The sequence below is a fragment of the Euphorbia lathyris genome, chromosome 9 (assembly GCF_963576675.1).
Source record: "Euphorbia lathyris chromosome 9, ddEupLath1.1, whole genome shotgun sequence".
NCBI classification, from domain to species: Eukaryota; Viridiplantae; Streptophyta; class Magnoliopsida; order Malpighiales; family Euphorbiaceae; genus Euphorbia; species Euphorbia lathyris.
The window spans coordinates 55,798,631-55,823,627 of NC_088918.1; the positions used below are offsets into that span (position 1 = coordinate 55,798,631).

Genomic DNA, 24,997 nt, shown 5'->3' on the forward strand with positions numbered 1-24,997 from the left:
AGGCGGCCCATTGCTTATTTTAGTGAGAAGGTATGTGATTCACGGCAAAAGTGGGCTACCTATGACAAGGAGTTTTATGCGGTAGTGCGGGCTCTCAAGACATGGGAGCACTATCTAATTGGGAAGGAGTTCATGTTGTACACCGACCATCAAGCCCTCAAATACTTGGGAAGCCAAAAGCAACTCCAGAGTTCCATGCATGCTAGATGGTTCGCTTTTGTGGATAAGTTCCTTATAATCTTCTCCACAAAGCGGGTCAACAAAACAAAGTGGCGGATGCCTTGAGCCGAAGGGTAGCACTCCTCAAAACAGTGCCATTAGAGTTAGTGGATTTTGAGCACATCAAGGGGGAGTACTATGATGATCCGGACTTCAGAGGTGAGTGGGAAAAGTGTAGACATGGCACCGAAGGAGGGGAGTATCAATTGGTTGGTGGATTTCTCATGAGGGGTAGACAATTATGCCTCCCAAGTACGTCCATATGAGAGAGAGTAATCCGAGAGCTACACGGAGGGGTTTTAGGAGGCCATTTTGGTCGAGATAAGACTTTTGAAGCGGTTAGCTCCCGATACTTTTGGCATAGGATGAGGAGAGACGTGGCGTACATCGTGGAGCGATGTGAGACTTGCCAAACATCCAAGGGGCATGCTACTAATACCGGGTTATGTATGCACCTACCGATTCCAGAAACCATTTGGGAGGATCTCTCAATGGACTTTGTGTTGGGGATACCAAGGACCCAACGTGGTATGGATTCTATTTTCGTAGTGGTGGATAGATTCTCGAAAATGGCCCACTTCATCCCGTGTCAGAAGACTAATGTTGTCACTACCATTGCTAAGCTTTTCTTCCGTAAGGTGGTGAGGTTACACGGGGTGCCAAAGAGCATAGTGTCAGATCGAGACACGAAATTCGTTAGCCACTTTTGGCGAAATTTGTGGACTATTCTGGGAACCACGTTAAAGTTTAGTACCATGGCTCACCCCCAAACGGATGGGCAAACTGAAGCGGTAAATCCGACCTTGGGAAATCTCTTAAGAATCAAATACCGGGACAAGCCCAAGATGTGGGATGATCGCCCAAGCCGAGTTTGCTTATAACTCCGCCGTGAGTTCTACCACCGTAAAGACCCCTTTCGAGGTCATGTACACCAAGGCACCCAGCCATTCACTTGATCTGGGGGAGGTTCCAAAGGGGGAGAAGAAGAGTATAGCCGCCCATAATTTGGCCAACGACTATCATAGAAGGCACCAAGAAGTTCGGCATAGCATTGAGGAGAAAAATAGCAAGGTCAAGGCCAAAGTTGTTGAGCACCGGAGAGATGTGCAGTTTGAAGTTGGGGATGAAGTGATGGTGTACTTGGGGAAAGAGCGGCTCATGCATGCTCCGAGTAGCAAGTTGAGGCTGAGGAAGTATAACCCTTCCGAGTCACCAAGAAGATTAGTGCCAATGCCTACCAACTAACCCTTCCTAATTGGCTTGGGAAGATGTCTTCTTCTTTTAATGTGCAGGATCTAAGCTTGTGGAAACCGGATGGGGCGTTCCCGACCAAGACAACCGAGGCGGAGTCCGACTCTTTCAAAGAAGGGGAGAATGATGACGGCATCTATTTGTCATATATGAATCCAGAACCAAGAGACGAGACGCGAGGGAGACCATCCGAAGAAGGCGAGAGTAAGGGCAGCCAACAGAGCACGCGGGGCGTGCCTCCTCATGCGCGGAGCGTGGGGAGCTCTGTTTCCAGAGGAAAGTCCAGTAGCCCATCCATGCGGGGCATCCCACCTTGTACGTGGAGCCATCTTCCGAAGTAAAGAGTGTCCAGGAGGTCAATCACGCGGGGCGTACCACCATGGACGCCACGCGTGAACTTCGCCAACAAGAGCCCCCAAACTCAGAAGCTCAATCACGCAGGGCATGAATAGATCCACGCGGAGAGTGCCCCCCAGGAGAATACTTCTCCACTAAGTTCTTACTACTAGGGGGACCATTTCTGCTCTTCTTTAATTACTGTTTTGCCATTCCCACTAAATTACTGAATTTGCCATTGTTTCCTTTCCTCCCTATTTTCCCTCTTTCATGTGTTTTGCTAAAAACCCTACTCAAGGGTTCTTAGTCTTTTCCCATATGTTTGGATAGAGTATATAAGCTTTTCTTTTTGTAATGTTTTTTAACTTTTATGAAATCAATATCAAAGCCTACATTGGAGCTCAAGGTTCATCATTGTTTTGGGTTAACCCAACCTTCAAGTTTAGCTTGAGAAGAGTGAAATCTTTGTGAGTTTAAGATTAAAACTCTCAGTCGACTTTAATCTATATCACTAAGATAGAGAAAAATGCATGTTATTGAACTTAAATATGGGATGTGAGAAAATGATAATTGTGAGTGTGTTATGGATGCTTGCTATATTGAGTTAGGCATACTGATCCAATTCAGTTTGGGGAGCTTTTCACAGGTATAGGATTTGACTATGACAGATATGCATGCTATCTAGACACCACAATAGTCGGAAGCTTTCCTTACTCTTATGACGAGCCCATAAAAAACCATTGAGCATCAAAGATAGAAAATGCTTAACCTCGGGAGATGTGAGAGACGATGTACCGCCAAGTGTTTCCTCCACATGAAAAACCGACCTTGTAAAAATGGTATTAGATACAATAGTGTGCTAGCTATATTGTTTTCCAAGCACTATTTACCATGCTCGCAGCCCATGGGCAAGGATGTTCACAAGTAGGTCCTCTAAAAAAACATATTAATACGAGGATGAGTGTATAGGAAGTTGCACTGAAAATTTCACTTAGTGCTGTTCACCACATTAGCAAATATATGACGAGGGGATAAAATGAGATGCTTGTTGGTGAGCTTAAATTTCACATGCGAGACAGTGTTAATTGTGAGTACAAGTCGTGGATGCTTGCCTATCTTGAGCTAAGCATGCCGATCCAATTGAGCTTAGGGAGCTTGTTGCAAGTTTAGGACTTTACTATGATAGATGAGCATGCTATCTATGCATTGCACCAGTCGGGAGCTTTCCCTCTCCTCTAACGAGCCCATCAAAGAGCAACAATAAGAGCATTGTAATAAAATGGGCTTAACCTTGGGACATATGAGAGACTCAGGGCCGGCCCTGGGCATAGGCCCGGGGTGCGGCCGCCCAGGGTCCAAGGCTAAAAGGGGCCCAAAAATTTTAATTTTATTGAATATATACTATTTTTTTAGTTATAAATTTAGTTATAATACCCATTAGGTCTAAAAATTGACCAAATAATATGATATTTTAGGTCCAAAATGGGCCCGAATTTCTATTTTTAGACTTTTAAGTACAATTTTTTTTTTTTATTAAGGGCCCAATATCTCTTATTTCGCCTGGGGCCCCTAAGATGTCAGGACCGACCCTGGAGAGACTTGGTGTGCCGCATGGACATTACATGTACACTAAAACTCTGAACTTGTTACAAATGATATTAGAGACAATAGTGTGCTAGTTGCATAGTTTTCAAAGAACTCTTTGCCATGCTCCCACCCCTGAGATGAAGATGAGTATGTATGAAGTTGTAGTGAAAAGTTCATTAAGTGCTCTTCACCATATTTGCGAATCCGATGAGTGAGTTTGCAATTGGCAAATCTGATGACTGAGTTAATATTCATACATTTTTTCTCACTCTTAAAATACACATTTATGCCTTTATATAGGTTTCAAGAAATCCTAACAACTTTAACAATCTTAAAAATCTAATCCAGATCGTAATTAGTAAATATAAACAAAAGTTCAATAACTAATAATGGAATCATAACGTCTTACCAAAAAAAAAAATAATAATAATGGAATCATAACGAATCAACGATGCAACTTCTTTCACTACCTAAGAACTCACCAAGTTATATTTCACGCTCATGATTTGCACAATTCTTTGGCTTTTTTATTGGAAAACTTTCTCTAAAACCCCAAATCAATTCAATTCCAAACGAGTATCGATATTTTTTTTTTTTTAAAGAAACATACTATATCTTTTAATATCTAACCTTAAGATTTGTTTATTTTTTGTATTTCTAACGGAATAATTTAACTTGAAACGAAATCCTTGGCTTCAATAACTTTTAATTTAATTAGACTGTTGAGTCATTCTCAACGCGAAATAAAATTCATTTTTGTACTATGTATCCATGTTAGATTTTAGGGTTAAGGTGTAAAAATACCCCTAACGTTATGGGTCAGGAGCAATTTTACCCTTAACGTATAAAATGGTGCAATTTTACCCCTAACATTGGAAGCTAAGAGCAATTTTACCCCTAACGTTGATAAATTGGGTTGATTTCAGACACTATTATAAAACACAGATATTTTTGTTCATTATTCTGCACCAATTGCATAATAATTCGTTCTAAAAAAAAGGATTTCATATTTTTTATAATTTAATAATAAAATTTGAGATTAATATTTATAAATTCGGTGGATTGTTTGAATTTTTTTGTCTATCCGTACAAAAAGACAGTATATTTTTTTATTTTTTTTCACATCCCAATGAATGTTTGTGATTTGTTACTGATAAAATGACACATGTATGAAGTGTAGATAACAAGATTCATGACCGAGAAGACAGTTTGATGAATTATTTCTCAAGTTGACCCAATTTATTAACGTTATGGGTAAAATTGCTCTTGACTTCTAAAGTTAGGAGTAAAATTGCATCATTTTAGACGTTAGAGGTAAAATTGCTCTTGACCCAAAACGTTAGGGGTATTTTTGCACCTTAATTCTAGATTTTATTATATACTTTAGTTTAAATATTGGAGATGAACCAAATCTATTAACTTGCACCACCATTTAATATTAACTTATATGGATTGGGAGTCCAAATCCAACATACAATAAAAAAATATTATATAATCCGAAATGTGATGAGGGGATAATTAATTTACTAAAATGTCCTTGTAAAGTGTAAAGCAAGGAAGGATCGGGGGTATAGTAGTAATAATATATAGAATATAGGTCTTTTATAAAAGCTAAACCATAACCGGTGAGAAAAATTGCATGTTTGTTCGTCTTCTCCTATATATATAATAATTAGACAAGCTTCATCCGAGATACATAAAACATTTTAGAAAAAGAAGATGAGCTGCTTCACCAGTTTCTTAAAGCTAATTTCAATGATTTACTTCTTGATGATGAGCTTCTCTGAAATATCAATGGCTGCCGGAGTAGAAGAAGAAGAAGAAGGAGAGAGCAGTCATATATATCAGCTGTCGAGCAGAGAAGAAATGGCGAAATTGGCTGGTTATGGAGAGGAAAAGCTTTCTAATGTCATCATAACTGGCTCTCTTCTCTGTCAATCTTGTTTCCATGGTCACCATCATATTCGAACTTGGCCACTTTCTGGTAATTTATTTTATTATTTCATTTCATTGCATATTTATTTCTATATAAATCCGTAAAAAAAGAACATGATTATCTGATAGAGCTTTGATTCAAAAGAAAAATGAACAAATGTAGATTATCATTTTAGGTTTTGAGAGGTGGCAACTATAACTAGGATTGCTCTTATACACACCACAGTAAGATTTACAAAAACAATCTCTTTGACTCGATTATTATTTATGTGTTACTTGTATAATTTTTTGTGTGATTTATATTATATATAATCATGTAGACTATATAGACCATACATAATTACTATAATAAGACAACCCATTTTGACATGTTCAGGGTGGACGCGGATGTAGGATAAAGTTAGGGAGCAAAATTTTAAAGGAGATTATTGGTTGGTTAGGGATTTTGATTTGGCTAAATTTCTTCACTCACCGTCCTAAAATGTATTTTTGAATTGGCTGGAGAGCTAAGACCCTCTCCAGGTTATAGTGTCGGTTTTTCCCTCGAAACGTGTCTTTACTTTTTGTTTCCTCTATTAGTTTCATTACTGTTTTTTAAATTAAAGTAGACTTCTGGGTGTTTGTTTACCTACTTTTTATCTCTTGTTTGTATTTTTATTTTAAAAAGCGGAGTTTTAGGTGTTTAGTTAGACACTGTCGGTTTGTCTTTTACAGTTGAAAATAGTTTTTTACAAAAGCAGAGAATCTCTGCTTTTGTAAAAGCAACCTTTTCGAAAGACAACCAGTAAACAAGAACAAGAAAGAGCAAAGTAGCCAAATAGTACAATTTCAAGTCTCATTAATGAAAGATGAGTTTTTTTTCCACTCCAATTTCATGTTCTAGCCAACGCAATTTCATGTCCTTTCGACATATTCTAACTCTCAATTTTATGGCCACTAAATAAGATTTGAAATTATACATCTTTTGTTAATCGGAAAAACATCTTTTGTTAATCGGAAAAAACTGATCTATAGTTAATAAAATTTGTAATTGTACAGTCTGAAACATTAAATTTAAAATTTATTGTTTTTATACGTAAAGATTTAATTCATTGCCCCTAGATTTGTACTTTATCCCTTAATACCATGATGGGAGCAAAACATTAAAATAAATGTAAATATAATGTAGTGGGAATAATTTTTGATGTTTTAGTTTCTTGTATGTTTGAAGTTTAGGGGTACTTGAGTAGCTTAATTTGAAGCAAGAGGGAATGGAATTTTCTGAGGTAGGATATGTAGTAGTTTTCAGCCTAACTTTTGATCCAAGATTAAATTGACGGAATTAGGGAGCAAGTCATTATGTATATACAGCTGAAATGTCACTACAACTATTTCCAAGCATTTGCTACATATAACAACATAAAATAAAACAACTCCCCACTCACATTTCTTTTTTTATCGAAGACCTGCACTTTGAAATTTATAAACTGTCTTTTACCGTACTCTTTTCTCATTAAAATTTTATTAAATACATTAAGGTTCGAACTCAAAATCTCTAATTTAAGTGACGTGAAATCTTTAATTACTCAAATCAACAACCTTAATTTATATTACTTTTAGGAGGTGTTTGGTTGCTTCTATTTGTCTTTTCACTTCAAAAGAAGAGTTTTAGTGATTAGTTAATGATCTGCTGTTTAGTTAATATTAGTGTTATGGTTATTGTTCAAAAAATATATGATCATATATAATTACTAGAAAAAATATTTGTGTTAGTTTTGTTTTTGTTTTTTTTGGGGCTTTGCCTTCTTATCCACCCAAAAAAAATATATTTAGCATTTTTAAGGATATAATATAATATTAGAGCTCTTCTGGCTTGGTAATAAATTTAATTCAGTAGTTAAATATTCTTAGTAAATATTTTACATCTTCTCTTATTTCTGGAGAAAGAAAAGTGAAACTTAATTTAAAATTAATATTAGGGTGCCCTTACTGATTGCTAGATACCTTTCTAATATTATTATTGTTATTATTATTATTTTTGGGGGCCTAAAGTAAAGACCCAACAAACTGTATTCTGACTCAAAATCAAAACATACAAAGTTGCTGTCACCCTAGGCTGAAGCTTGGCTGTTCATCTTTATTTTTCAAAGAGATTGCTCAAATTGACAATATACTTGCAAACTCACATCAAAAGCAACTACTCACCATAAACTAACTTATGGAATATTGCTTATCATTTTCTTCCCTGACAGATTTCATTATGTTGTAAAATCAAGTTTACATTTTTCTTTTAATATGTAATATTCAAAATGACTACCAACAGTATAAATATTTTTTTATTTCATTTTTTCATGCAGGTGCTTTGGTGACCATCAACTGCAACAGAATAGGGAAGAGGACCAAAAGAAATTTAGTAAAAGCTGTCACTGATGAATTTGGAGATTTTCAAATTGACCTTCCTTCCCATCTCCACGGAATTCCTAACTTGGCCAAAAAATGTTCAGTTAATGCTCACAGAATACCAAAATCGTTGGCTTGCCATCCGGAATTTGCAGCAAAACAAAAGATGCTGACTTTAACATCAGCTAGAAATGGCAATCGAGTTTATACTGCTACCGGGATCAAGTTTCTGCATTCGAATTCTCTACCGTTACATCTTTGCACTAACAGAGGAAGCAGCTACAAAATCTGGCATGACACGCAGTTCTAAAGCAAATGAACGGGATTCGGACTAAAGCTCATTAATTCGGATGGCGCCTCAGTCAACAACAATGAGTTGCAAGGGTTCAGTCCATTTTGTCAGTTTTAATATATACATCTATATATATGAGTGAAAGTGAGAGATATAGAGTCTGTGTAAGACACTATGTGAGAGATCAAACGGTCCTGCTTGTACATAATGATACCAATAAATACTATATAACAACAATCTATGAAGAAAAATTTCCAGTTTTTCTATATGCAAAGCATACTATCAAAACAAAAAACGCTTTATTTCAAAATTTAGTCTTGCAGCAACAATAGAAACATACCAAAGGCCTTAATAATAGATCCTAAAATCAATATTAGACTCAAGAGGAGTGTGAGATTTTCTGCTCACCTCCTGAAGCTATATATTTGGCAACATCAGCACAGCAAGTAAGCTTATCTGCTTTCTCGTCGGAAATTTCGATTGAAAATTCTTCTTCAAAAGCCATAACCAATTCCACCCTATCTAAGCTGTCCAGGCCCAAATCCTTTTGGAAATCAGCTGTTTTAGTAACCTGAGTAAAAGTAAAGTGAGAGACCAAAATATTATAAAAGGCATACTTTGTTAGCCATGAACTTTCCTATTGAATGTACCAATTCAAGCCACCATAAAGAAAGAAAAGAGTCGAATTAAAAACTAAATAACAGGTGCATTGATTACCTTACTAGCATCCATTTTATCGAATTTCTTAACTAATCCTATCACTCGATCCATGAGTTCATCAGGACAGCTATCACTTGATGCACACATTTGCCGGTACAATTGCTTGAACACATTCGTTCTCTGAGTGTGTGGCAGTTGTTCATAGACAACTCTCAGCCTCAAGTGGCTCAAGATAGAGTTTCTTATGTTTTGCATATTAATAGAACCTGCAGATCACATCTAAGCTTTAAAACAAAATGAAATATACATGTGCAAATGAGGTCACAAAAAGTTCTATCAAATAAGTATACATGGTCATGTAAGTGACAACAAATTGAAAAACGAATTTTAATTTTAACCAAAAGGAGAATTCTACGTTTGGAAATGAGTTCTATTAACCTGTACAGTGCATATCAAACTTCAAACAATAACATTATTGAGGATCAAACTAACTTTCATCTAAACAAAAGTGAAATTATCAGTAACCAAAACTGAAAACTTAATAAACCATGTGAATTAGCCCAAGGACACAGAATAGAGTCTGATACATCATTTTGTATGGTGGAAAAGCAGGCATTGAAGTTAAAATTTCATATGAGGACTTATGAGGACTCCAACAACGACAACTGATCCGGTGAGACCGCTTTCACCATTAGGGGCGTGTGGGCAGAGTACGGGTTAAATTAAATGACATATGGATTGCACATCAGCAATTGAGAATATGAGTTCAAGTAGATGGGTCAATGGAAGTTGTATGCTAAATCAGAGGCAGAAAGAATAAACATAATAATTAAAGATACAATCAGGACTAATATTTAATATATTAAGAATCATGCCAAAAATCTCAAACTCATAATGGCAAAGAAACTCATCAGCAATATAATATGTGATCTTGACGCCATTTGTACCATATTATTAGGAGTAGAACAGAAAAATAGAAGCTCCAAATTGGAAAACGCATAAGAACTAATTGCATCAGAAAAGAGTAGCAGAAGAAGAAAATCATTGAATGGAAGGAAGGAACTCACAAGATGAAATTTAGGGTTCAAGTCTGTCGACTACGTGTTTGTTTTATTGCCGCAGAGAAGATACCACGGAAGACGATGCTAATATGCAACCATGCTGTTAAGTGGAATTAACATATTTTGCTCGGAGCTAATTACTAATCTAGCCTATTTGAAGGATTCATTAATATATTTGACTCACTTTATTTTCATCTCACCAGCGAGAAAAACAGGCGTATAAGCTAAAAACATACAATTTCTACGGAAAAACTTCATATAAGCTAAAAACATACAATCTCTACGGAAAAGCTTCATTTGTCGCGTTTCCTTTCTAAAATTTAGAATACTTAAATAATCTCAAAAATCGTTTACGATTGGTATAAAAAATTGAAGAAAAAAGAAAAAGAATGCAACTAGGGGTATATTTATCTAAAAATGATGAAAGTGTCTAATTTTTTGAGATGGAAGTAAAATGGATCAAATATGTTAATGGACCCCTTTAATTAGGCTAGATTTGTAATTTGCTATTTTGCTTAATACATCACTTGCCTAAAAAATTTGATTGTTCCTCTGATTTATACGGTTTTCATGAGCCACTTAAACTTATTTAAAATAGGGGAAAGTTCAAATAAAACCCTTGTGGTTTCACTAATTTTTAGATAAAGGACTGTGGTTTACTTTTTGTCAAAACGATGACTGAGGTTTCGCACTTTTAATAATGCTATTAAAACTATCTTTAACGACCTGAAAATTAAAATTTTCAAGAATTAAAGTTGTTCAATGTCATATTTTCTATGGAACTACATTTTCGATTTTAGAAAATAATCTTTTTTGGAACTTTCTCTCTCTAAACATTAACTTTCTCTCTCTTTACCAAACACCATCTAAATAATCTCGAAATAAAAAAGTTGAAGAATTAAAGTTGCTTAGAATATTAGTAGTTCTTAAAATATGTCATTTTTGAAGTTGTTCAGGGTGATTTTAATAGTATCAATCGAAAAAGTCCTTATTTTGCTAAAGTTGAAAACCTCAGTCCTCGTTTTGACAAAAAGTAAACCACAATTCTTTATCTGAAAATTAGTGAAACCACGGGGGTTTTATTTGAACTTTACCCTTTAAAACATCATGATTAAGTCATTAAATCTATAAAAATACAATTACAAAAACAGAAAGTTAATTTATTTTAAAGAATTAGAATTAACTTATTAGGCCTTTATTTTTTAAAATTTCAAATTTTTATTATAGTTTTAGACAAATTACAATATATCACTTTAAACAAGTTTAGGTGGCAAACGGAACACTATAAGCAAGTTCAGGAGAATAATAAGTGACTTTAAATAAATCCAGGTGGCCAATTGCTATTTTAAACAAGTTGAGAGCTACCGAGACACCATGTAAATTCAGAAGATCAATCAACCTTTTTAGACAAGTTAAGAGACAACTGATGTATTAAGCCAACATATTTTTGTTACTTGTCATACAAAAATAAACAACATAGTAACATACTATTATATCCTTTCTTACTTCCAATTTTTATAAAACCCACTTGTAATAAATCATATATTTATTCAATTAAAATATAATTAATAATTTTTACCCAACATAATAATTTTTTTTTGGCAGGATAGCATAATAATTTATTTAATACTTGTTATAAATTTCATATAAAAATACTTATACAATAAAATAATTAATTCAATACTTAATATTATTTTTTAAAAGTAATTAATTAAATAAATGTTATAAATTTTAAAAAGTAATGATTAATTAATTAATTAATAATTATTAATTGAAAAACACGCTTGTAATAATTAATACCGATTGAAAATAGTACATCGTTACAAAAAAAAAAGCATAATCGTACAAGATTAGCTATGAAAAAATAGCATAACATATTAAGATGGTCAACCGTTTAGATCGGTGACTCCAAAACGTTGCCATATATGCTCCACCAGATCGTGTTTGAGATTGATATGACTTGCTCTACTATAGAGCTGTAAATCTCGTGCGAGAAAATTCGCAAAATCTGGAGCAGCTCCTTCTTGTAGGTTTTCAATACTGGATGATTTAAATACTTCTGGATTATAGGTTCTAGAGTACAGGTGTCGCTCATCTTCGACAATCATGTTATGCAGTATGATACAAGCATCCATAATATTATGGAGTTTAGTTTGGTGTCGAAGCCTAGTTGGACCATGAACTATTGCAAAACAGGTTTGGAGTACCTCGAATGCCCATTCGACATCCTTCTGTGCACTCTCGCGTTTTTGTTTGAAGGTCACCTTCTTAGGTTCAACTACATGTGGAAAGCTTTTCACAAATGCAGCTCAGTCGGGATATATACCACATGTTAAATTATTATTTTAAAACTGTTTTGTAGCTCAGGGAGAGCTTAACAAAATGTTTTTCCAAATGAGTTCAAAATATTGTTTTAAATCATTTTAAAAATAATCTCAAACTCAGGGGAGCTTATGTTTAAAATTTTGATTATATTGGTGTATAAAAACTTATAAATTTTGTTTCTCAAACACTCAGAAAATTTGAGAGAAGTAAATATCGTAGCTTTTAAGTTGTAAGAGCTCTGCAGGCTTGATTATTGCCTGTTAAAATAATCGCATTAGAATCAAAAGGTTCTCTCGGGGACAAGACGTAGGCCATAGTTGCTGAGCATGTATAAATTGTGTGACTAAGATTTCTATTGCTACTCTTTTAATTATTGAGAAGTAAATATCGTAGCTTTTAAGTTGTAAGAGCTCTGCAGGCTTGATTATTGCCTGTTAAAATAATCACATTAGAATCAAAAGGTTCTCTCGGGGACAAGACGTAGGCCATAGTTGCTGAGCATGTATAAATTGTGTGACTAAGATTTCTATTGCTACTCTTTTAATTATTGTCTTTATATTCTTATGCAAATATTTCATTATGATCATTTTTGTTATATTTGCTTAAAAACATTTTCAAAGACAATACTTAATATATTTTAGGGAAAAGTACAAAAATAAACCTTGTGGTTACATTTTTTTTTTCGATCGGCACCTTTGTGGTTTAAAAATTTACAAACTGGTATATTGGGGTTCATTCCGTTAGCAAACACATGCCAAATTGACTAACGATGTTAAAAAAAATCAAAAGTCAAAGGAAAAAGAGTTTATTTTATCTTATATTTATTTATTTTATAAATTAACCCCCTTATTATCTAATTATCACAAAGAAACCCCCAAAAAAAAATCAAATACACCATCTTCTTCCTCTCTCATTAATTTGTTATTTTTTCTTCTTCTTTCTCTCTCCTCTTTGTTAATTTTTCTCTCTCTAAAATCAATTGAACAAACAATAAAATAAGGTTGTTAATTTTTAAGTTACTTTTTAAAAAAACTGGTTTGGGTAGGATAAAAGATAATAATAGAGGAAGAGAAAAAGCCAAGCTGTAGAGAAGATGTCGTCTACAACGTTCAAGTATGAGATTCCGCTCTTTGATGGAAAGAGTAATTTCACGTTGTGGCAAAGTACGATTCAAGACTATTTGGTGCAGCATGGTATTGACATCGCGTTAGAGAAGAAGCTCGATGGTATGAAAGATACTGAATGGAAATCCCATCTAGCTTTGGCAGATTAAAATCTTATTATCTTTTATCCTACCCAAACCAGTTTTTTTAAAAAGTAACTTAAAAATTAACAACCTTATTTTATTGTTTGTTCAATTGATTTTAGAGAGAGAAAAATTAACAAAGAGGAGAGAGAAAGAAGAAGAAAAATAAGAAATTAATGAGAGAGGAAGAAGATGGTGTATTTGATTTTTATTTTAAGGGTTGTTTGTGATAATTAGATAATAAGGGGGTTAATTTGTAAAATAAATAAATATAAAGATAAAATTAACTCTTTTCCCTTTGACTTTTGACTTTTTTAAACACTGTTAGTCAATTTGACATATATTTGCTAATAGAATGAACTTCAAGTTACCAGTTTGTAAATTTTTAAACCAGAAGGGTGTCGATCGAAAACAGGTGTAACCACAAGGTTTATTTTTATACTTTTTCCTATATTTTACTAAAAAGTATTTCATTTACACATGCATCAAATATTTTTAAAAGTGTAAATTAATATTATTGAACATAACTTTATTAAATAAAAAATATAATTTTTAAAAGGGTAATAAATACTATTAACCCCCCCCCCCCCCCCCTCTAGTATTTATATAGTCATATTGGGCCAACAAGAACCACCTCATCATCTTGAAGCCTTTAAACATGTCTTTCTTCTTTGCCAGAAAAGTTGTCCATTCCTTGTGCATCTTCCAAATAATAAGGTCACATGTAGACCTCAACCTAGGATTCTAGATGTGGAAAAAGTTAGCCTCATTCAGTTCAATCCCCCAAATCTTGGACAATCTTCGCAAAGGCCAGAAGTTCCACCCAATAATTGGGAGAAATCTGAGAAGGGCAAAGAGAAATTTCCCTCAAAATATCCACAATGTTGTTGAGCAGAGGAAATTGCAACCCCAACTCCACATGTTGGATAATATCCAAATAACCATCATGACCAGTGTTGACCGTGCAGGAGGGGGAGGGAATACGAACATCCATCCTTTGCAAATCAGGACAACCAAAAACAAAAGACTGGAATTTTCTAGAGTCAACAAAAGGGGATGCTCCTTAGCCCGTGGGTAAACTTTCTTCCCAGACACCTTGTCTGTCGCCTTCTTCCTAAAAGATTTATCATCCTCTGAAGGCTTCTTGTGGTTTTGTTTCTTGGGAATCATAATCGAAAAAGGAAAAACCGGAAAAGATAAAGGAAAGATAAAAAAAAACACTTTCGTTCAAAGAAGAAAATCACAAGAAAAAGAATCGAAATAAGAAACAAGAAGGCAATGAGCAAAGCGTAAAAGGAAACTCACCAAACACCTTCTCCCTTTTATACTGCTCAAGAAGAAAATGAAGTGAAGACCATCATCATTACTAACGGTAATGATCAAAGAAAATTAACTACTCCTGGAACGCCTCCTAAAACAACGTGAAACGCAACACGTGGCAAGTGGAGACCTATTGCTGTCAACTCGAAAGACGCTCAAACATTGATAAACACGATGTGACATAGTTGTAGTTAAGAGTAGAGCAAATGATGAGCAAATCAATCATTAAGAGCACATTCATTCTCCTTATCAGTCCCTCAGTTCTCAAAGATCCCCAAAATATCAAGATCGAGATCCCTCATTATCAAGGTCCGGACCTATCTTTAATCGAGGAATAATAAACAAAATCCAATGCCCCCTGAGGCCAAAGCTTTCTCGGCTTAAAGAATGGTGAAAGTGGCTCAAGAGGAACATCTGATATCAGATAAATATAAACACACTCATGTGACATTTACAAAGTCTGAACTGCCACCTGGGAAAGAGAACATCTCATCAAGGATCAACCTCCTATAGCAACCATGCCCAATCCCATGAATCATAGACCAAGTGGGCTTAAAGGATACTAAACCTCGATCTACGGGCACACATTCACCTATCAACAAGTGGGACGTAGCACGCCGCTCTAAAGCTTATAACCACCTCTCACAGCTCGATCATAGTATAAATAAAATAAGGCATTTCTCAAGGTACATTAGTTCATTCATTCATTAAGTTTTCATTATATCTTTGATTTAGTCTTGTGATCATCCTCAAGTACTTCTACAAAGATGATTTAGGCATCAAAGCGCGTTAATCGGACTCCGACATCTCTTTTGACCTTGTTTTTATCTTATCACATATTTATAAATAGAGTTATATGATTCAACTACATCAAAAGGTATATCAGTTTTATGAGAAGTTAAAATTCTGAGTATTGAAAAAAGTAGACAATGAACATTATAAATAATGAGAATAGTAAAAATATAGGTATCAAGTTAATACACTAAACTGCTATAATACAACACTGATAAACCCTATACTAATAAAAGAAAGTGATTGATAATATATATACAAATCTGCCCTAATAAATTAATTAGAGAGTAGAGATTATTTGTACATTAATTGGCCTACAACGCATCTCTTTCATCAAAGATTGGAAATCTTTTTTCTATATGCATCGCATTTCTCCTGTCAGATAAATAAGAAAACAAAATAAAATTTAGTGAATTTTTTTAAATTAACCCTAAATTTTAGTGAGCATAGATGCAGTTTAATTACCCTAGTAGGTCCTTATTATTTTTTTTGGTAAAAAACTTATTAGTATGTTTTTTTATAGTTTATCTGATTTTCCAGTTCAAGATTCGTTAAAAAACACATTTTGAATGGCTATTTCAAATTATATGAAAATTAATAAGTTTGATGAACAAAACAAAAAACGAAATACAAATCATGGTTGAAGGAGTAGGTTAGCAATCAAAAGAAATATCCAAAATAATAATAAAAATTAAGATATGAAAAGGACAAACCTTTGATTGAATGAATTCACCGCGATCTAAATCCTTTTAATTGCCATAATCGTGATAAATTAAAATGACTCTTCCATGTCTCATATTTTGGAAATGATAATGCTAAATGTCGCTTGCGTTGTTCTTTTGGATTCTACAAAACACGAAATGCCACATTCTTCAACTTTTTTGAAATTACACCATTAGATAAACGTTGAGTTTAAAATTGTATTGTCGTGTACGTAAAGGTTAAATATGTTTTTCTCAATAATAATACGGCTACATTTATATTTTAGCCCCTTAAAAAAAATAATGGATAAAATATACCCATAGCTCCTCAACTTACTAATATGATGGTTCCTAGATTTTAAAAATGGACGCAAAAACTCCTAATTAATGAAATATACTAATATAAAAAATCCAAATGAATTTAGTATAATATGAATTAATTGCCGATAAATTATATGATTAAAATGCATTTATTATCTCTCAATTTTGATATTATTAACATGATGGTAAAGAGTGATTAATTTGGAATTCATATGGTCAACAACATTTGTACTAATCAATGGTCATTCGACTTATATGCTAGGATATATAAAGTTGAAAGACCACCATATTAGTAACTGAAAAGTTGAAGAAGTATGGGTATTATTTTACCTAAGAATCAATGAATCCACTTTGTCTAGAAAGGCACAATGAATATTTAAATTTCACCAAATACTATTTGATATATCAAGATAAGTATTCAAATGTGTGCGGGGTGTACGACGTTATTCGTGCGCCGGATCAATAATTTAATGACATATATTATTGCTAACTAATAAAGTATTACTATGTGTATTAGTCTGGACTGTCGGCCTAGGCTACTGGATAGTTAGACAAAAAAAAAAAAAATTATAAGCTACAAACTTATGTTGTGTCATCAAATCATTAACCCAACGCACCATCTCATCTGAGTGCCATAACGTATACTAAAATTTGTTGATAAGATAAATATATAAGTGTAGAAAAGTGCATTAAAAAATACATACCGTTAGTTCTGCTTGTTGCAACCTTGTAAGTTCAACTTGAATTGCATTTTGTGCAGATTCTGCAGCCTGAGCTGATTTCACAGCAATTTCAATTGCTTGCTTTATTTCATCTACTGATTGCAAATGTTCATTTAACTTTTCTTCTGTTTCATTTTTACTACCATTTATTACTTCCACTTGAACTCTTGCATCCTCCTCCTTTTCTTGTGCTAAATTTTCATTTTCCTCTAATCTCATCTTCAGTTCTTCATACTCTTTTATTGATATTTTTATAGTTTTATTATTTGGAGAATCACTTTGCTTCTCAGTCAGTTCATCATACACTTTACACTTTGCTGATTTAGCTTCTTCTGCATTTCTAAGTGCAACTTCAAGCTTTGATTTTATATCTTCCACCATTACTTTTGCACTTTTAGCTTCATTCTTTAATTTATCAACTGTCTTCTTTATCTCTGCTATCTCATTCTTTTTTCTCTCAGCCCTGTCTGATAATTGTTTATGCATTATTCTATGCTCTTTACATAACACAATTTCATCTTGTTCTTGTCCTTCGTGTTCTTCCTCTTGTTTTGTTTCGAATTCATCTCTTTCTTTAATCAAATTCTCTAGCTCTAATCTAAGAGAGGCCACTTCGTCACGAAGCGACTCCTTTTCTTCAACAAGTTCTTGTAATGTTTTTGTTGCTTCATGTAGTTCAACTGTTATGATTGTCACAGAATCATCCATTTCAATAACATGAGCTTTTCTCATATTTTCTTCTAAAGATTCAATCTCTATGTTTGTCTCTTCAAGTTTGTCCTCAAGATCATGTATGTTCAACTTAGCACATTCTTGCCTCAATGAATCTAACTTCTTCTCAAGTTCTTTTTTGGTTTTTTTACTTGCTTTTGCATTTGCATCTTTCTGGCTTGAAATCTCTGAAATTTGTGCTTGAATTTGAGCTAAGGAAGTTGTGAGTTCATGGCTTGATTTACTCATATCTTTGATTTCCTTTGACATCTCATCAATCTTTTCTTTGTTCATGCTCAGTAGAGATTCTGCTTCTTGTGTTTGTTGGATTGAAGCTGCTTTTGATTCTTCTGCAGCAACGAAATCCTGTCGAATCCGTGTGAGTTCTTGCTTTGAGACATCAAGTAAATTGACAATAAGTGTGTACTGTTCTTTTTCTTGATCTAATTCATGCTCTCTGTGAGCATTTGTTTGTAATAAGTGAAGTTGAGATTGAGAAACTTCAAGTTCTTTAGCTTGTTTTTCGATGAAGTGGGCTGTTTCTATTGCCATAAACTTGGAATCTCTTGCAGCTTTAAGCTTGGAAAGTAATTCATTGAGTGTTTTCTTTGCCTTGATAAGTTCTGATTGTGCTCGAGCTAATGTTTTCTCATCAGTTTGAGAGAGCTGTGTGTAGCTTTCAACTGCTTTACGAAATAACACAAGTTTTGCCTCCTTATTGATCACATTCTGACAAACATAACACAAAATGCAAAATTTAAGTGTTAAATCAACATATGGTGCAGTTTAAATTTATATTCTTAGTTTGCTTTTGAGCTCTTAATATCCTATTAGGCCAAATATGCTTGTTTTTCTCTTGCTTGGTGTAGCTCTAAATCAATATATGCTGGTGGTGTGTCCTAAATTCGTATGATTAGTTTGTTTTTGAGTTGTCATTAGGCCAGTTAAACTTCATTTGTTCATTTTTTCCCTAGTTGTTACCTATATAAAAGCCATGAATTATAACGACTCGATACTTAAGGTGGCATCTAAGTAGAAGGTATGAGCAAAAGGCAATTTTCAAGGATGACAATGAGACAAGAATAAACTAATCCCATATTGGAAATTAAGAGAGAATGACTAGGGTGTAATGTAAAAGTGTATTTTCAATACATGTAGATACATTTTAAAGGCGTAAGACCTAAAGAATAGAACTTAGGCCAAAACGAACAATATCTACATGGTGGAATATTCTATTATAGTTGGTATTAGACCATGTTATGCTAAACGTGTAAAGATGTATTGTAATAGAATAGACTTGGATGTTAGTTCAGGGACGCACCAAGTGAAAGCTATGGGTCTATAACGATTTGAGGTAGTGGCGCTGGGTGGAAGCCCTAGGCAATGTGCGACCCTTAAAGATTACGATGAGCATGAATGAATTGAATGTCACATTGAAAAATGGAGATAAAGAATGGGTGAATTATAGGTGAACCAAAAATTTAATCATGTAGTTAAGGTCTAAGAATGGCTCATCTTACCGTATGTTAACATTTCACCAATTAATAGGATTTGAACCATGAATCACTTGGTCTAAAAAGCTCCAAAATCATATCAAGAAATTAAATGAACTAAAAGATTAATCTTATAGTTAAAGCCGAATAACAACTTCTATTATTATTTTTAACTATTTTTAATAAATTTTCTGTTAAATATTAGCCATTTGATTCAATCATTAATTAATTAGATGATTTTCACAACTTCAATTGTGAAAAAGAAATGATAATAATGAGGAAGGATAAGGAATAAAATGATGGAAAAAAAGAACCTCAATGTCAAGTTTGGACTTCTTATTATTAAGAGCAGCAGCAGCTTCTTTCTCTTTGTCCTTGGAGACAGCTTCGACATATAAAGTAACAGCAGCTCTAACAGATTTAATGGGTGCTCTTGTGTCTATCTCTCCCACTTCTCCTTTTGGATTTATCAATACTCTTGCTCTCTCTACTGCACCTCGAATATTTACCATCTTCTTCTTCTTCTGAAATTAACAAACATTGGTTTATGTATATACTAGCAAATTTAAATTCTTATCCACAATTCCAGATTAATGTAGTTATAAATAAATAACAATAATTACATATTAAATCATATATTTTCCAGCGTTAAGATGTCCAAGAATATATAAATTACATTATTTAGCAGAAAAAGCAAACCTGGAAAAAGAAAATGAAACTACAAAGAGAAATGCATGCTGTAGGCAAAGAAAGAAAAAGGAAAAGTAATTAGTATACCTTAAACAAATCTCCAACAAATGTGCGAAATGAAAATGAATGATTTAAATAAATATATCAGGGCATTTTTAATTAATTTTAAAGAAGGTGTAGAAGAAATTACTTAGGGTAAAAAATTTGTTTAAGGATGTGTTCTTGTTTCTTTTATTCTGAATTTTCAGATTTCTTACTAACCAACAACTTGTAGATAAAATTAGATAAAAACGTTTCCCAACTCACACTTTACTATTTTAGAATTTGTGTGATTATTGATCCTAAAAAATGGGAATTTTTTGTTTTCGATAAGAGCAAACAATATTCCTAATTGAATTACAACTTAGATATTACTTTCTTATTAGAACATTTGTTTTATGCTTACCATCTCTAAAAGAAACAAAATTAAAAAAATTAATTCAATTTTCTTGAATTTTTATGCTATTTTTAGGTTGGTGTATGAGAACAGGTGAGAAAATCTGTTCGTTATTGATTGATTGATAATGTTTACATGTGATGAATTTATATTTATAGACTCGGATAACTACCTCATGCAAAATGCATGTAGGAGAAATATCCGTTATACAAAAGTTAGTAATCTAACTTATTGTAGTTAATAGTTATTCCTTTAACACCCTCCCCTTAGGAGTAACATAGTTGAGAAGTAAACAACTTTATCTTGCTCAATGTATAAGACATATTTGTTGAGGAAAGAAGTTTTGTAGGAAAATTTGCTAGTTGTTGAGTTGAAGCAATATAAGGTTTATATATAAACCCTTGAACCAATTGCTCTCTCACAATGTAGTAATCTATGTCCACATGTTTCATCTTCTGATGGAATATTGGATTAGTTATACCAAGGTAGTCCATGTCCCCTATAGTGTTCCTTATACCAACTCCGTCTCTTCCATCAGCGTACGTTGATATGTCCCATATGCCACTTCATGTCTAATTCTCCTCGTAGCTTTACCAATATTTGGAGTTGAGTTTGCCTATGGCCAAACTCCCCCCTACACCCGACAATATCAAGCCTCGTCGAATCAGAAGTATTAGAAAATCTCGTATCATGGTGAGAAATAGAATTTTCTGGTAAAAAATTAAACTATTTCCCAATGATTGAGTGGTTGCTGGATTGATCTATAGAGCCCCAGTTTGATCTGTATCCGCAGTAGAGATGCCGTCCTTTCGGCGTTTTCTATCATCCTGCAGCTCAATCCATTCCTCCTTTGACATCCCCATCTTTGGTGAGATGGAACCCTCACCAATTTCTGATGGTGTTGCTAGTTTCTTATAGTCACCTATGCTTGTGAATTTTCTTTCCCTGAACTTCCAAGCGGATTTCCTTGTGTTGGGATATTTTTGTGCACACCCTTGATAACTTGGGTGAGTTGTATGGGCTACAATGATGATTTAGGTTGCGATCCCAATCCCGATCCTAGAGAAATTCCTCGTACCAATCAGCCTCCTGTCACCCTTTCTGTGAAACCACCTGCTCCTGGAGCCTTCCAATCTTCCTTATCATCATTCTCCAGCCACTTTGATCCCCCTCCCCATCTCATAGGTGCCTTCGGCCAATTTCCCCAATCATTCATCAGCTCCCCTGGTCTTTCTTCAAACAACTTCTCACAAAAATGGTCTGCGTGACCCAATATTCCACATAGCTAACAAAACATACCTAACCGTTCATATTTGAACTGAACAAACGACCATGCCCCATGGGCCTTTCTGATTTTCTTGTAGCGCTTCAGCGATTTTCTAATTTTAACTTACTTTTTTTACAATCGAGTGATCAATTGATTATATTTTACGCAATTTCAGAGGGTTAACTGAACATTTTATGCAAGTTCAGGGGGCTATTGAGAAACTTTAAAAGTTCAAGGGGTCAATCAAAATTTTTGAACAAACTCAGGGGCAAATGATATATTAAGCCTTTATAAATTCTTCCATGTGCCAAATTACGAATTCACATGAACATAAAATAACTGCCTTTTAATTCCAAAAAATAGGTAGATTATATTTTAAATACCATAAATTAAAAACTAATGTTCCTAATTTCTTCAGGAAAGTTAAATCAATGAGAGTTTTACAGTTGATAGCTTAGCAGGTTCTATCCAAATGACAGCTGTTCATCTGTTAGGCTGGGATAGACTTGGTGAGGGGGTGGTGAAGTTGAATACCGATGGGTCGTGTAAAGAGATTGGAAGAATTGCTGCCGATGGTGTTTTAAGAGATGCTGGAGGTGCTTGGTTGTCTGGTTTTGCTCAGAATCTGGGCTTGGGCTCTTCGTTTATTGCTGAGCTATGGGGTATCTTTTCTGTGCTTAGAATGGCAGAGGGTCTGGGGATTAGGAAGCTACTTGTGGAGTCAGACAATCTCAAACCAGTCAATTTAATTTCTGATAAAAGGGCTCTGGCTAATTAGAAGGATTTGCTCCTCTTTCGATAGTATCAACTTCTGCCATATTTACAGAGAGCAGAATCGGATGGCAGATCGGCTTGCTACAGAAGGCCATGAGAGGGCTTTAGACGTCTCGATTTTCTCGTCTCCCCCTTATTTCCTTTTGTCTTTGCTTTCGAAAGATAATGTGGGAGTTAACTTTCCTAGGCTAATCCCGGACTAACTTGTTGTGGTGTTTTGTTTTTTCCTTTTTTTTCCTACCAAAAAAAATATTCCTAAAATAATGTTTTCTAACATTTTCTAGAATATCAAACTATATATAAATGCTTACTAAGCAAATCAATTTCGACAAAATTATTAGTCCCTACAAATTTTTGATAAAACATGAAAAAGCAACATTCGAACACCATGGATCTTTGTATTATAGTAGTACAGTTGCGTTCACATGGACCCTGATGACCATATAAATTTGGTCATTCACCGTTAGATCTAGGCGGATTAAATATAAGCCTTAGGATGTTTTGAATCTCTACCTTAAGATTTTAATTCGTCTAGATCGAACGGTGAATGACCAAATTTACGTGGTCATCAGGGTCCACGTGGTCACATAGAACTTCTTCAACCTAATTTGATTTTGAATACACAGATTCAACACTATTTTAAAACAAAAATTCTATTTTAAAAGGCTCACAAGTAGAAAGACAGAAACAATAGAATATCTAACAAGATTAAAGAATAAAAGCAGATGGAAGAAGATGAAAATAATTCCCAGAAGAAAAGTTACAGATGAAAGAAACACGGAAAGAAGAAGAAGAAAACGAACAGTCCTTCTCAAATCCAAAGTGTTTGAACCAAAGAGTCTTTGACTCTCCATCCCCTCTTATCCGATTAACTTAGTCCCTTGAGTTTCCAGGGACCTTTTGGTCTTTGCACAGACATCAGAGGCAATTTAGTCTTTATCTCTAAATAGCACAATCCAGAAGATTGCTCATCACACTTAACCTATGCCTCACCTCACTCAATCCCTTACTCCTTAAATCATCACCATCAAACCGAAACCCTAAGATTAATGGCAGGATTAGCACCACATGTCACTTGTCCTTATGTCCTTTTATTCCTTAGTGTATTGGTTTTCTTGTTGAGCAAACCTAGGCATAATATAAATATGTAAGCATCTTTTATTTTAATGCAATGAGAATTAAACGAGTAATTAGACATTAGTCTATTACCTCATTCACATTTTCATGGTATCTACTACCACATCATCAAAATTCTCATTCAAAACAACTGGAAATCCAAAAATTCTCATAAACAGGAAAACACAGTATAAATCGATAGCAAAGCTGCCCTATTCTATTACCAGACATAATTGGGAGAAGCTCACCCGAAACTAGAGCTAGAAAGGCCTTATTTCGTTTCGTTCCCCTTCTTCATTTCCTTCTTCTCGAAAAAAAGGGGGACTTCACATCAATGAAAACATTCCATTAATAACAAAACAAAACAAAAAAACTACATTTTAGAAGACTTCACCTAATAAATAAATAAATAAAAATCTTCTAAATACCAAATAAAATATTTTAAAATACTCAACCAAGAAATAACTTCAACAATCAAACAAATAAAAACAACTATAATATCAAATTTCTTCCACTTTAATTCAATTTCGACATTTTTAACTTCAATAAAAGTCTATGAAATGGAATGAAACCAGATATAACTCAATATCAAGTCATTAAATAATTAATAGGGTAAACTCCAAAAATTAAACCTTACTTTCATTCTTTGTCAAACTTGTACCTGTATTTTCTTTTACCGTAATAGGGACAGGCGTTTTTGTTTGCGTAAAAACCTAGATCTCAAAATTAAAATGAGCGTTGATGACTTCAAAATTAAAAAATTCAAAGACTTGATGATATAATAAACAATTTTAAATCTTCAACTTTTTAATTTTGATATCATTTGGTGAGGAAAGAGAAAGTGAATGTTTAGAGAAAAAAAAAATTCAAAAATTATGATTTCAGAAAATAAAAAATTTGGTTCTATAATAAATATGGTACTAAACAACTTTAATTTTTGGAATTTTCCATTCTGAGGTCGCTAAAAGTCATTGTTATAGTGTCAAGCTAAACAGTCATTGTTTTTAGCAAAACGAAAACAACAGCTCCCTTTTGGATAAAAAAAAAATTACAGGTACTTGTTTGACAACAAGTGAAAACACGTGAGTTTTTTAAACTTTATCCTAATTAATAAAACATAAATATCAATGTCTAATATTGTTTCAAAAAATAAAATAAAATAAAAGGTAATATCACAATATTACACAAATTCACCTGTTCTATAATTAATTGAAAGTGGAAGAAATCTATTGTATCTGAATTACCTACACCAAAAGAAATATCCAAACTAATTGAAAACATAACATAACAGAACATTAAGAAACATGTATTCAAAAGTTTAAAATGCTTAGAGTCTGTTCCCCAATTACAACCAGCAATCTGT

General features: G+C 33.8%; 2 protein-coding genes across 3 annotated transcripts; one reads left to right on the plus strand and one right to left on the minus strand.

Annotated features, from left to right (window-relative positions):
• The first annotated feature begins 5,049 nt into the window (after positions 1 to 5,049).
• On the plus strand, positions 5,050 to 8,233 carry LOC136205236 (uncharacterized). The gene is made up of 2 exons (XM_065995744.1): positions 5,050 to 5,377; positions 7,665 to 8,233. Exons 1-2 carry the CDS (start codon positions 5,113 to 5,115, stop codon positions 8,015 to 8,017), a joined length of 618 nt encoding a protein of 205 aa, XP_065851816.1. The 5' UTR covers positions 5,050 to 5,112; the 3' UTR covers positions 8,018 to 8,233.
• A 43-nt stretch (positions 8,234 to 8,276) lies between these two features.
• On the minus strand, positions 8,277 to 9,838 carry LOC136205237 (acyl carrier protein 3, mitochondrial). Of its 2 annotated transcripts, none has more exons than XM_065995745.1 (3): positions 9,727 to 9,838; positions 8,717 to 8,925; positions 8,277 to 8,570 (listed from the first exon to the last, which is right to left on the minus strand). In XM_065995745.1, exons 2-3 carry the CDS (start codon positions 8,912 to 8,914, stop codon positions 8,379 to 8,381), a joined length of 390 nt encoding a protein of 129 aa, XP_065851817.1. In that variant the 5' UTR covers positions 8,915 to 8,925; positions 9,727 to 9,838; the 3' UTR covers positions 8,277 to 8,378. The 2 variants fall into 2 exon arrangements, with proteins under 2 accessions (XP_065851817.1, XP_065851818.1); XM_065995746.1 differs by having other exon boundaries at positions 9,607 to 9,740.
• Positions 9,839 to 24,997: the final 15,159 nt, after the last annotated feature.

Excerpts from the sequence above, each read along its gene's own strand:
- LOC136205236 (XM_065995744.1), top strand. The coding sequence starts at position 5,113 with ATGAGCTGCTTCACCAGTTTCTTAAAGCTAATTTCAATGATTTACTTC. Across the intron at positions 5,378-7,664 it reads TCGAACTTGGCCACTTTCTG|GTGCTTTGGTGACCATCAAC; the intron begins GTAATTTATTTT and ends TTTTTCATGCAG.
- LOC136205237 (XM_065995745.1), bottom strand. The coding sequence starts at position 8,914 with ATGCAAAACATAAGAAACTCTATCTTGAGCCACTTGAGGCTGAGAGTT. Across the intron at positions 8,571-8,716 it reads ATAAAATGGATGCTAGTAAG|GTTACTAAAACAGCTGATTT; the intron begins GTAATCAATGCA and ends ACTTTTACTCAG.